General features: G+C 42.2%; 1 protein-coding gene across 2 annotated transcripts; it reads left to right on the top strand.

Moving 5' to 3' along the window:
* Positions 1-379: 379 nt before the first annotated feature.
* On the top strand, positions 380-8,191 carry LOC135546124 (mRNA decay activator protein ZFP36L1-like). 2 transcript variants are annotated; one of them, XM_064974292.1, is made up of 3 exons: positions 380-655; positions 1,735-2,862; positions 7,768-8,191. In XM_064974292.1, the coding sequence occupies exons 1-2, from the start codon at positions 584-586 to the stop codon at positions 2,860-2,862; spliced, it is 1,200 nt and encodes a 399-aa protein (XP_064830364.1). In that variant the 5' UTR covers positions 380-583; the 3' UTR covers positions 7,768-8,191. The 2 variants fall into 2 exon arrangements, with proteins under 2 accessions (XP_064830364.1, XP_064830363.1); XM_064974291.1 differs by having other exon boundaries at positions 381-655; positions 1,732-2,862.
* The last annotated feature ends 5,202 nt before the right edge of the window (positions 8,192-13,393 follow it).

Below are 13,393 nucleotides of genomic sequence, written 5' to 3'. Positions count from 1 at the left end.
TTTGAATGAGCATGTTATGGACACAACTTAGTGTTGGATTCATTACATGTGTTCTTGGATGGTATGCAGAATGCTGATATTTTGCATGAGGTTCTGTTGCTCATTGCAATGCACTGACATTGGTTTGAATTGCTACATTGCTATTGCATCCTATCATCTGCTCATTTATATTTATGTGAGGAGAAAAGCGCACCAACTTCATCATCTTGTTCAATTTGACCGTGAATAATTATGTGCTTGTGGCTTCTGGCTTCATCAAACTGCAACATATATCTGGCGTCTTTTGAGAAACGTATTCACTCAAAATTCCAAAAAGGATTGTACGGGAGAAATGTTATGTTGTCCAATATTGATGTTCATCAAAATGTTATGTTGTTGTGATGTGCTGTTTTGCCTGACTGGTATGCATCCAACTACTCGGACGGTGGGCCATACAGAGGGATGAGAGTTGGTGCGGGGGTGTGGCTATCGTATACAGTGTAGAGTTAAAACCACACGTGGACCAACACACGATTTGCAGTTCGTACAGGAAACTTTGAAAAGTTTGACAACTGGAGCTGACATACTTCCCCGTGTGTCCAAGATGGAACCCCATCTAAAGAAAATGCCATACGCGCTTAATACATTTCTTGATTTGGAAGAGGTTATGTGCAAGGTAATTTTGATGATTTTTATACCATTAAACATAGCTACTTAGTTAGCAAGTCTATGTTGCACAAATCAACGGATGCCTTTTAAATTCTCAAAATCCTGCATTCTATATCCATAGTTTTGCTATATACCTAATTAGTTCAACTTGCCAACCAGTCGATTTCGAATGAATACCGGTAGTGAGTGAATTTGCAATGCTGCATTTTGGAACTGCAATATGGAGCCATTTGTTTTCATTTAGCAAGTTCAGCCCTCAGCTAGTGGTGTGGTACCTTTTGGGTTCGTGATATCATGTTAGCTAGCTATGTTAGACGGCAAATTGTCTGCCATATTTTCTAACATAAAAATCTGCATATAGTCGTGCAACTGCTAGTGACGCTGAGAAATTGCATCTTGTCATTAATTGACGTGCGTTAAGAACTTGTTTCACTAGAAATGACTCAAAACTATTGTTGGTTAACACTAGCTCGATTGCTCTTCAACTAAACATTCGTTTCCAACATACAATTGAAGCTTTCAGTGCACAAGCTAAACGTGAAGTGCCGATTGTGTCCATGTGTAGATTAACCAACGTGCATTTCAATGAGTTTTTGTGCGCGCTTCAAAATGGTATTAGCTAGCTATAGTAACGATATTCTGCTAACTTGCGAACTGAATCCAAGCAACTAGCTAGAGGTAATAGCAACACTGAGAAGTTGCATTTGCTAAAGTCACCCACAGTAGCCTTTCTTGCACATTTGCGAAGTAAATCTTACAGCACCTAACTAGATGATCGACTGAGTTGAACTATGCTGTTTCTTTGGGCATTTGAAAGTATAATCATTGCAAAGTTTAACATGCTCATGTTAGGCCTTTGGACAGAATAGAACAGTCTCAGTTGATTGACTGTGCTTAAGTTTCCCTTGGTTTTTGCTATTTCCTGTCATTGTTTTTATGTAGAAGTGGGTCCTCCAGATGAAGTTAACATGAGATGCTGTTCTTGGCTTAACATAAAGAAAACTAGTCATATTTTTGTTTTGAAAATGTAGATGTATGTATAAGTTGTTTTTTTCTCTCCCCTTTTTCTTACTGTCTATTCAGCAGCTTCTGAGCCTGGACCTCCGGGACGCATCCAAGCAGTCAACATTCCCAGTGAGACCTGTTGGTTACAATAAGCCCTGGGCCCCATGTCCCCTCTCTGCATCTAGCTCTGCCCTCTCTACTCACTCCACAGAAAGTGCAACCATGACCTCCAGCCACTGGGGGCAGAACACAGAGGCCTCACTCCCATCAAGATTGAAGATGTCATTCTGGGCTGAGCGCTCGGTCAGCATGGTGGAGCCCAGTACGTGCACCCTGGGCTGGGCCTCTACAGAGCCTAAACAGCCCCCAGCCTCCCCTACTGGTGGCCCTGTCTCTGGGTCTCCCACCTCCTCACGCTATAAGACTGAACTCTGCCGCACCTTTGCTGAGAGTGGCATCTGTAAGTACGGGGGGAAGTGCCAGTTTGCCCACGGCTTTGATGAGATGCGTGACCTCAACAGACACCCCAGGTACAAGACGGAGCCTTGTCGCACCTTCCACACCATTGGCTTCTGTCCTTACGGCATCCGCTGCCACTTTGTTCATAACAATGAGGACGACCTGGGCCCTGGTCCTGCCAGACCTGGGCCTGGTCCTCAAACCCCCCGACCCAGACGACCCCCTCTACTTAGGCAGAGCTTCAGCTTCGGAGGCTTCCCCTCCGCCCCTCCACAGCCCCTGGAGCACTCCCTCCCCCACCCCTTCCTTCTTGGGCCTTCAGTCTCCCCTCCCACCTCAGCTGACATAACCGACCTGCTCTCCCACGCCTTCTCTGAGGTGGGCTGTGTCTTTGAGCCGGCCCATGAACTCCAGTCTCAGTTTCTTCCCTCTCCTGACTCAGGCTGTTCCCTCTGTGGGCTGTCCCCTGTGCCTTCCCCCTCCCAGAACCCCTGTACCTTATCAGAGGGCTGCAGCCTGCAGCAGAGCCAGAGTCCCCCCTGTGGGCCTGCTCTCAGGGCCAGGAGCCTCTCCTATACCTCCCTGTCTGACCACGAGGGTGGGTGTGGCAGCTCAACCAGCAGCCTCAGTGGGTCTGACTCCTCTGGTCCAGATGGATCTGGTCGGCGGCTGCCTATCTTCAGCCAGCTCTCAGTGCCTGACGAGGGCTTCAGCAGCGAGCTCTGCAGCGGCACTAGCTTTTTCCTCTAGGTAGGACTTGCGTCTTTTTTTTTTTTTTTTTTTTTTTTAAGAACCATGACTGCATACTATTGTGTACCTAATGTATTTTTACGGGCAGATGCTTGACGCAGAAATGTGCTTCAGTTAAGCTCAAGCGAAATTAAGCTGTACAATTTTGAGGTACAAGTTGACAACAAGGCAAGGTGCCAGAGTTGCATTGCACTGACTATTTTGGAGAGAGAAAAATAGTGTAATCAATGTTATTGCCCCTGGAAGTCCTCCATTCCTGCCACCTGCAGTTGTAAGAAGTGAACTAGTCATGTAAATGACAGTTTGAGAAGCAATTCATGAATCTTAGAATGTTAAAGCAAAAAAAGCCAAAGACAAGAACACAATGCATCTCTGCCAAGTTAGATTTACCCCTATGAATGTTGGTTGACTATTGTGATATTTGTTTCTTTATTGTACACTGTTCTTCTGACTGGGCTTAAGAAATGGACCTTTCAAAAAACCCACTTTTAATGACTTCAGTGCCTGTAAACTTTTACAGTTTATTTTTTATGTTGTTGGAAACTGCAATTTTCATTGTTAGTTGCAGGGGGACCTTGGATTTTTTTTCTCTATTTTAGATCAAAGCTTAAATTGGTTTCCTTACTTTACTTAGCAAGGTGGCTTGTGAGAATGAATAATTGTTTTCTCACTTGTTTCTGTAATCTCTGCAAATGTTTGAAGTTGTATGAAGAAGTTCTATGTCCCTTGTGTGGTAGACTGCACGTAATCCCCGATGAGCAGAAAAATACATGTGCATGGCAAAGTGATATGATTCAACTGGGTTGCCGTTGGAATCCGATTTGGACCTAAACGGCACCCGGTTCAGTAGATTGAATCGTAGTCTTTCTAGAAGTCCTTGGGGAGATCTAATGGTAGATGGTTTGTATCTGAGATGTTTTGGTAGTTGGTTCTGAGAGTGGGTGCTTTTTTTTTTTGCATTCCATTGTATTTAAATACCTTTTTGACCAACATGTTTAGTGATAATGGAGAATCTTTAGTAAATTAAGTTTAATTTATTTTAATGTATTTATAGAACTTTTTGAGTTTGTATTAAGTTTAATATATTTTTTGTTGTACTGGAAATAAACTTTTTTTTAAACATTGTTTAATCTTACATTAATTGTATTTCCTCTGCCTTCCAAGGTGGTTGGGGGCATCTGCACACAATGGTGGCTTCTGTGAAATGCAGCACTACATTTTACAAAGACTGAATTTGTCATGGAGCCGTTGTTTTTGCATAATATCGACCAAATTCCCAAATGAACATCAGACTCTTAAAATTCTGCTGAGTCGCACCAAATAACTTGTGTATATCACACTGAGAAACTTTTGGTTTGTTTGCCGACAACATCCTGCCGCGCTAACCTAGTTAACACAGCTACACTGATTTTCTTTGGAACTTTTGTTTCAAAGTAAAGCAGCTCAATAGAAACACGACCCACAGATTTATCTGTTGGCTACTGTAACGGGACTACTCTTCTATAGTTAGTCCTTTTGTTATTCCGAGTGTGTGGGGAGCTCTCTCTCTGTGTGTATAGGGTGGGGGGTGGCCAAGCGGATCAGATTTCATATGGAGATAAGATGGCTTTTGTTTCATCCCTAATCTTTACACCCCTCTGCTCACTCCCTGCATAGCAACACAACTGAATGCCTTCAGATGACAGCTGACGCCTGGCCAAACCACTGCTGTGCCGTTTGCGGGGCTGCTATTTTTAAAGACGACGACAAGCTAATAGTTGCTCAATGTGAAACACAATCTCTTTACTTGAGTTACTCTAGGCTTCCATCTCCCTTTTCCCAATGACGAGACAATGACTTTAAATGACCATGTCGAATGATATCCAATAAGTGTTCCTCATATTTTAATAGGTTGATCAGTTGCCCTCTATCTCCAGTGAGCTTCATGGGTCATCGCAACGACAAAAAAGAATCGGAGCACAATAAAAAATATTTAAAAGTCAACCCACAGCACCGTTAGTGGTTCGCGGTTCAGTAATGAGAAACTGATAGTTCATCATTCCCTTGTCAGCGTGACAATGGGATGGGGTGGCTTCCATTGAGGAAGGCGTGGCCGGGAATGGGTTAAAAATGTTGACTGTTCTCCATTGTTGGACGGGGGAATTCTCCCACGTCGAGCCCAGTGAGTTTGTACAAAGACGGGCGCATTCTCACACAGCCGCGGATCATCTGGTGGACGGAGCAGATGGCTACGTTCACGGGTAACCACGGGTCAAACATATGCTCCTGGATAGAAAGGAATATATTTTAGAGGGAGGAGAGGTTAATGTGTCCATGCCTCTCAGCACTAAGAAGGGTGAGGGGAAAAGGTCTAAACATGAATGAATACAGAAAGTTTTCCAGTGGCTCACCTCGAAAGGCCTGGTGTATCCTTGTAGATGCTGCTGGTTTTTCGTGGTTGTTGCTGGGAAAAGTTATTTTCTTTTACTGCACCTTTACTTGTGGTGTTTCATTGCGGAAAAAGCCTCCTTGTCACAATAGCTTGTAATGTTACTTGGGACCCTATTGACGTGAGCTGAAAAATCTGCAGATTTCCAAGCCATGGAAGTGCTTCACCTGTTATATTTTTACTCAAGGCTATTTTCCACTGTTCTCAGCATGTCTGTGTTACTTTTAGTGCTGCATTGATATTGATTACTACATTGTTGAGTTCGGAGCTTGCAAGAAAGGCATTTCACTGTACTTTTTAAACATTTATTTTATTCTTCTTTGCACATAAAATAGCAGTAAGGATGTTCGCCACCAGAGGTCAGTAAAGGCTTGTTTAGTCTGATCTACACTGCTACTGATTCTGCTGTGCCTTGGGCCTAAAAGAGAAAATCAACTGCATCTAGGGGTCAGCATTTACATGTTCACCAATGCAAAGCATACACTTACTGTTGTGTATATATGATTGATATATGATAATTTGCTTATTGCTGGTCGTGGTTCAGTGAACTTTACATGCCCACATGGGTATGTTTTTGATTTATGGGGATTTTTGCATATGGATAGTATTTATGTTATCTCTTGATCTGTTTATGGCACTTTCTGGAATTATTTTAGTAAAGCATGTTGAAAGAATATATAATGTTGAAATTACTCACAACCCAAAACATTTGTACGTGCTCTCTCAGAGTCGCACAGTTCCCCTTTATAACAGTACATACGCTTCACCAATGGAATTCACCTTTGGGTAAAGCACGACTGGTACTAAAGCAACACCCGGGCTCTGACTTTTAGCCATATATGTATTTTTTGCTATTTCCTATCACTTCCCATCACATGATTGGTCAGTATGGTGGCGGTTAATGATCCTCTGAGCCCTGTCCAGTTGGTGCCAGCCTGGCGCCCACAGACCCCATTGCCTTAGTTTCACTTCCTCTTCCTGCTCTGCTCACTTCCCCTCATTGACACGCACCACAGGCTCACAAAAGAGGAAGTGGCCTAGGTCATCACCATGGCTCAGCCAAAGATGGTGGATAAATTAAGATGGTTCACTCAGGCCGTATCCTTGCAAAAAAAATTAAGTTCCTGTCTTCTTAAAGGGTGTCTCTCCCATAGACACCAACGCGATAGCAGCTGGGTCTGGTCTACTTAGTTCATTGACTTCTATTGAAACAGAAAAAATGAGGGAGTGGGATATTTCGCTTTGTCTTCCGTCTCTGGCTCAGCTATTTGCAATGTCTTGGTTTTATAGACCAAGAGGATATACAGGCTTCACAGCGAAATGCTGTTTTAGACCATCAGTCAACACACTGTAGTCATGGCTGGAGGTTAGAGTCGTCTATCTCTTTCTGAGTTCTCCTTTTGTGTTATTCCTGTATTCTCAACCAAATACCAGAGGCACCTTCCAAGTTAGTTTGTGTACCGGATGTCAATAAGTGTGGCCTTTTTCTACACCTTGAAAATAATGTAACAGGGTAGGAACCAAAGTTAGGTCAGTGTTTCCCCTGGGACCCTAATTAGTGGTAAACAAATCATGCCTTAGACCACTTCAGGTGAGAGCTTTCAACTGAATGTCAAATGTAGAGTATGTGTTGATGTACAAGTCTATTATTTGAATGAGGGCAACCATTTGAGAGAGGAAATATTTGGGGTGTGGTCAATTGTATTGAGGAGGTATGGGTTGAATTTGGTTATCAGTGTTTATTTAAGTTTGACAAATTCACAAATGTTTATTTAAAATGTATGCCAATGCAGTCTTTGGAGAGACTCAGATGGGGGTCCCAGCAGTGGTTTGAATCCAACTTCTCAATATCAAATCATTTTGGGTAACAATTAAATACCTTACTGTGATTGGTTTCAATTAAAGTGGTAAAAAAAAATAGCTTCTTAGCAAAGAGCAATTTCTCAAGCAAGAATTTTGCCAGGACTGTCTAGGAGTGTCTGAGTGGGGAGGAGAAACAGAAAATTAGGTGTTATTGACAGAGGTTTAAAACGTTCTTATTGGTCTAATGACTAATTTACGTCCTGGTGATGTCACCAGGCAGGCCAAAACTCCACCCCATCAAAATAGGAAGAAATTTCCGGCGGCCTTTTCAAACAGCTCTTACACTAAAAAGGCATTATCATGATATTTTACAATTTCGTAGTATTATTCCAACCTCATAGTGTGGAAATATGTATAAAACACAGGAAATCACGTTTTTGACTGCGCTGGGCCTTTAAAGGGAAACTTCACTCAAAAACCATATTTTCATATTTATTTTCCTTAGTCCACTCTTGATACAGTCCTAAAATGTTTTGCTGTCAAGTTCACGATATTGGACTTTCAAGAAGCAGTGTCAATGATCACATCACCATGTCGTGTATTTAAATTGCTATATTATTTACTGTTTATGTTTAAAATGGAGTGGCTAACTGGGTTCTCTCTTCTTTCATCAGAACTTGTCACTGTTTTTGGTAACCCAAAGGAAACCTGGTGAAGAACTGTGGACATGAGATGAAGGGCAGTGGCCTGTCATGGAAAAACATCCCCATAAAATCTAAATATCAGCAGCAGTGTCGCTTTCTTGTGAAAGCGTTATGTTCCGTCTAGGAACGAAGAGGATTAAGGATCTCTACGGATCGGAGTCCCGTCCGCGGGACGGTTGAGCTAACGTAGGCTAATGTGATTAGCATTATAAGAAACAAACAAAAATCCCAGGACATAGACATATCTGATGTGTGTAGAAAGCTTAAATTCTTGTTAATCTAACTGCACTGTCCAATTTACAGTAGCTATTACAGTGAAAGAATACCATGCTATTGTTTGAGGAGAGAGCACAATTATGAACTTGAAAATGTATGAATAAACCAATTAGGCACATTTGAGCAGTCTTGTTACAACATTTTGAATAGATATGCAAGAGTTCACTGGATCACTCTAAAACTTTGCACATACGGTGCTGCCATCTAGAGACCAAAGTCTAAATTGCGCCTGGGCTGGAATATATTGTATTATCTTTTACCAGATCTAATGTGTTTTATTCTCCAACATTTGTTTCACATTTCCACAAACGTCAAAGTGTTTCCTTTCAAATGGTATCAAGAATATGCATATCCTTGTTTCAGGGCCTGAGCTACAGGCAGTTAGATTTGGCTGTGTCATTTCAGGCGAAAAAAAAAATATTTTAAAGGGGGCGGATCCTTAAGAGGTAAGTATGTTTCTCGTTATGTTCTCGGGCCTGCAAAAAAATGGAATGTTGAATCTTTCATTGCAAATCCATATAGCTGAATGATTCCCAAGACTAAGATTGTTACAATGAGTGTGTTCACTGTAACCAAAAAGAGAGAGCACAAATATTTAAGGAATATAATTTCCAAGGAATATCTTGTCAGTATTCTCAGTTATCTGGTTGACATGGTCATTTACCAATATCAGCTGAAGGATCTGGACAACAGGCCTGTTGATACAGAGAGAAAACGGAAATGTTTTTTTTTCTCCACCAGACTCGACGATGCTCCACTTGAATAGATAAGTGAGTGAAGCTTCCTGGGTGACGCAAACCTTTTTTTTGCAAACATGTGCATTTCTGAGAATTTCATGGGACGAATGGGGGTACATGTTGTTGTCAGCAATTACCACTGGGGATACATCGTGAATTGAGATCAACCAAATAATGCATTTTTGAGTTAACCTTTCCATGTTGTGTTAGTCACGCTCAAGTCACTCTCCAATTATTTTATACAGCCACTTTAGCCACTGTGTGCAAGCACCGCCGGAAATGGCAGCAAACTCACAGCGAGTGAATTAGATTGACTTATTTTGAAACCCAACGGAAGTTCATTCACACCTTCATAGTATAGTGTACCTACTTTATACTTTGAAAACCACAAATATTTAGCTCTTCAGAGTTTTCTCACATCAGATGTACACGTACAATACATTGAGAACAACTTAGTAATATTGAGTTGCAACCCCCTTTTGCCCGCAGAACAGCCTCAATTCGTCAGGCCATGGACTCTACAAGGTGTCAAGTGTTCCAGAGGGACACTGGTCCATGATGACTCCAATGCTTCCCACAGTTGTATCAAGTTGGCAGGATGTCCTTTAGGTGGTGAACCATTCCTGATACACACGGGAAACTGGAAAACTCAGCAGCGTTGCAGTTCTTGACACAAACCGTTGTACCTGGCACTTCCTCATACCCCGTTCAAAGGCACTTAAATCATTTGTCTTGCACATTCCCCCTCTGAATGGCCCACATACACAATCCATGTCTCAATTGTGTCAAGGACTCAAAATCTTTCTTTAACCTGTCTCCTCCTCTTCATCTACGCTGATTAAAGTGGATCATAATAGCTTTCACATGGATTCACCTGGTCAGTCGATGTCAAGGAAAGAGCAGGTGTTCCTAATGTTTTGGACACTCAGTGTAGCGTTCTATTATTGAATGATGTGTATAGCCAAAGGGGGTAGATAGGGTTCAGTGGCTAACCTCTGCTTCAGAGGAGGGTGTTTACTGTAAGATGCAGATTAGGGATAACCAGAACCCTCAGATCCATTCAACGGGGCCGGGAATGGTGTGTGAGCCATTCATCTTGGGTAACAAATTCATGATTTGAAATATCCTCACATTATGGTCCACTTTTTCAACCCATGACCTGTGCTGTACTTGAAAACATTCCCCGAATTTACAGGAGTTGACTTTCACCTTGCCCACGTGCTTTGCCCTAAGAGATGCAGCTAGGGATAGGCTAGTGTGTGTGTGTGTGTGTGTGTGTGTGTGTGTGTGTGTGTGTGTGTGTGTGTGTGTGTGTGTGTGTGTGTGTGTGTGTGTGTGTGTGCGTGTGTGTATTCTTGCATGAAAGTGTGTGTGTGTGAGGAGATTACGAGAGCGGGGGCTCACAGGGCAGCTCTGTTCTGAATGGCCACCTTTGTGGTTCTCTCATGCTCGCTCCATTTCCCACAGGCCTCTTAGAGTTTACATCTCTCTGGTGACGGTGGGGTTGGAGCGGGAGCAGTGGGGAAAGCTCAACTTTTCTTTCTGTTTTTGTGGCACTGACTCTTCTTACTACATGTGTGGATTTGTCCCATTGCTGCAGGCACTCTGACAAGAGAAAAAAAAATCTTTTTTGTTCCCTAAATGCTTCTAAAAACACGTGTGGGTTTTGCAACACACGTTGTTGTCAGTTAGATTTATCTCTGAGTCAGTTCGAACTCTCCCACACTGCTTTTTCCCAGTTGTGTAAGATATGTCTGTACACAGTAACCTGGATGTATGTGAGGATTTTGTCAACATGCCCTTTTGTAAAGGGGTGAATTTCATATTTGGGAGGATGGTACATTTTGTGCCACACTGTTTATATATGAAAAGGGGATAAACAGTTTTGTGAACCTTATCCTCTAGTGTAATTTCTTAGCGTTTACTATAGAGGTGGCCAATGTATTTTGTAAAGCAAGTGGCTGATAGCACAAACTCTTGAAGTTTCCCACTGGGCACAGACGTCAGATCAACATCTTAGCTTTGATTTGAATTTGGTTGAGTTGTCAACTAATGTGAATTCAACGTGAAATCAACCAAACATTTCACCCTGTCATTGGATTTAGGATAAAAGTTAGGTGAAAAAAAATAGGAAATTCCCTTACGTTGATGACTTTTTGCAAATCCAATCAGTTGTCCACGTTAATCCGGCGTCATCACAATACATTTTTTTATTTAAATGATGTGGAAACAACATTGATTCAACCAGTTTTTACCCAGTGGGTTGTTTGGTTAGAATGTGGGTGTTCATATTTCTTTTTTTTAAGTAAAACCCCAATGATAACAAAAGGTAGGGTGGTTCAAGCCTGAGAACATCTGTGAAATCTTGAAGACATTGCCCAGATATTAGACGTGTGCTTAAACTCTTTTCAAATGTTTCATCCTAGTTTACGCACTGCAGCAAATATTTTTATGAATCCTTTATCGGGCAATGTTTGTTGCCTTGGAGAAATAAAGTGGCAGCTGTTGGATGTGTGGAATGGTGAATGTGAGTGTTTTCAGATGTGTGTGTGTGTGTGTGGACAAATGTGGCTTTAATATTTCAACATGAAGCCCTCATTTAGAGATGGCAGACCTTTAACATGGGCTCCTGGGCTTTACGGTCCTTACATGGCAATCGGAATGACTTGGACGATGATACATTTATGAACTAATAGATACCAAATGTATATCCATTTGGCAGCAACCTTTCATAGTCATGTCAGTATGTGATGATGTATTGTGTTAAAAACAATTGTATCTTTGAGACTTCTCCAGCACAGGGAAACCACCTAGTTCATTGCAAAAGCTAGCCTGGGTTGTTTAAGCCAGTGATGTAAGTCTAACACTGCCTAGCAAAGGCAATAATGCTTGGCTGGGCAGACGTATTGTTTGGACAAGAGTGTGTCACTGTATAAACTGAAACATGTCAAAGAATCATTTAGCACTGAGCGCTCCTGCTGATCCGACTCCTTAGTAGCGGTCTGGGTCATGAGGTTTAGTGAGAAAACAGTGATTTTCGAAACAGGAGGGGCACTATCGGTGAAGTTCAGTTGTCTACTGCTGCCATTGCAAACCTGACAGCAAGTCAGGGTTACGTTACAGTCTTGTTTTAAAATGGATGATATATATATATATATATATTTAAATCCAGCCATACACCTTAATGACAAAGCGAAAACATGTTAAAAAAAAAAAAAAAAATGCTATGGGACTTGAAATTAAGCTCAGGTGCATCCTGTTTCCATTGATGATCCTTGAGATTCAATTGATTGGACGTGATTTGGAAAGACACACACCTGTCTATATAAGGTCTCACAGTTGACAGTGCATGTCAGAGCAAAAACCAAGCCATGAGATTGAAAGAATTGTCCGTAGAGCTCAGAGACAGGATTGTGTCGAGGCACAGATCTGGTGATGGGTACCAAAATTAATATCTGCAGCATTGAAGGTCCCCCAAGAACACAGTGGCCTCCAACATTCTTGAATGGAAGAAGTTTGGAACCACCAATACTTTTCCTACAGCCGGCCGCCTGGCCAAACTGAGAAATTGAGGGAGAAGGGCCTTGGTCAGAGAGGTGACCAAGAATCCATTGGTCACTCTGACAGAGCTCTAGAGTTCCTCTGTGGAGATAGGAGAACTTTCCAGAAGGACAACCTTCTCCGCAGCACTCCACCAATCAGGCATGGTGGTGGCAGCAACATGCTGTGGGGATGTTTTTTTCAGTGGCGGGGACTGGGAGACTAGTCAGGATCGAGGCAAAGGTGAACAGAGAAAAGTACAGAGATCCTTGATGAACCTGCTCCAGAGTGCTCAAGGCCTCCGACTGGGTCGAAGGTTCACCTTCCAGCAGGACAACGACCTAAAGTACACAGCCAAGACAATGCAGGAGTGGCCTTTGAATGTCTCCGAGTGGCCCAACCAGTGCCCGGACTCGAATCCGATTGAACATCTTTGGAGAGACCTGAAAATAGCTGTGCAGCAACGCTCCCCATCAAACCTGACAGAGCTTGATAGGATCTGCAGAGAAGAATGGTAGAAACTTTCCAAATACATGTGTGCCAAGCCTGAAGCGTCAAACCCAAGAAGACTCAATGCTGTAATCGCTGCTAAAGGTGCTTCAACCAAGTACTGAGTAAAGAGTCTGAATACTTATGCCAATGGGACATTTAAGATATTTTTTAATACATTTACAAACAATCTAAAAAACTGTTTTTGCTTTGTAATTATGGGGTATTGTGTGTAGTTTGATGAGGAACAAAAACAATTGAATTTATTTTATGTGTAAAAAGTCAAGGGGTCTGAATACTTTCTGAATGCTCTGTATGTCACAGGTTGTGACAGCGCTTGTCCGTGCGCAAACAGTCTATTATTTGCTTTGCAATGTGTTCAATGGGTGTATGCAATGCTGGGAATCCAGGCAACTGCACAAAATATTGAGCGTGATCATGGATATTGATATACTATCATGTCGGTTGACATCTTTCTCTGTTTGTTTGTCCTCCGAAATTGGATTTACTATCTTTGTCTCGAGTCCCTCACTAAGTATTGCCATTAAACATGT

Source organism: Oncorhynchus masou, chromosome 9 (genome assembly GCF_036934945.1).
Source record: "Oncorhynchus masou masou isolate Uvic2021 chromosome 9, UVic_Omas_1.1, whole genome shotgun sequence".
NCBI classification, from domain to species: Eukaryota; Metazoa; Chordata; class Actinopteri; order Salmoniformes; family Salmonidae; genus Oncorhynchus; species Oncorhynchus masou.
The sequence above is the reverse complement of the archived record's forward strand: the minus strand, read 5'-3'. Positions and strand labels throughout refer to the sequence as shown.

Coding starts and splice junctions, on each gene's coding strand:
- LOC135546124 (XM_064974291.1), top strand. CDS start 584: ATGGAACCCCATCTAAAGAAAATGCCATACGCGCTTAATACATTTCTT. Junction 656..1,731: donor TGGAAGAGGTTATGTGCAAG/GTAATTTTGATG, acceptor CTGTCTATTCAG/CAGCTTCTGAGCCTGGACCT.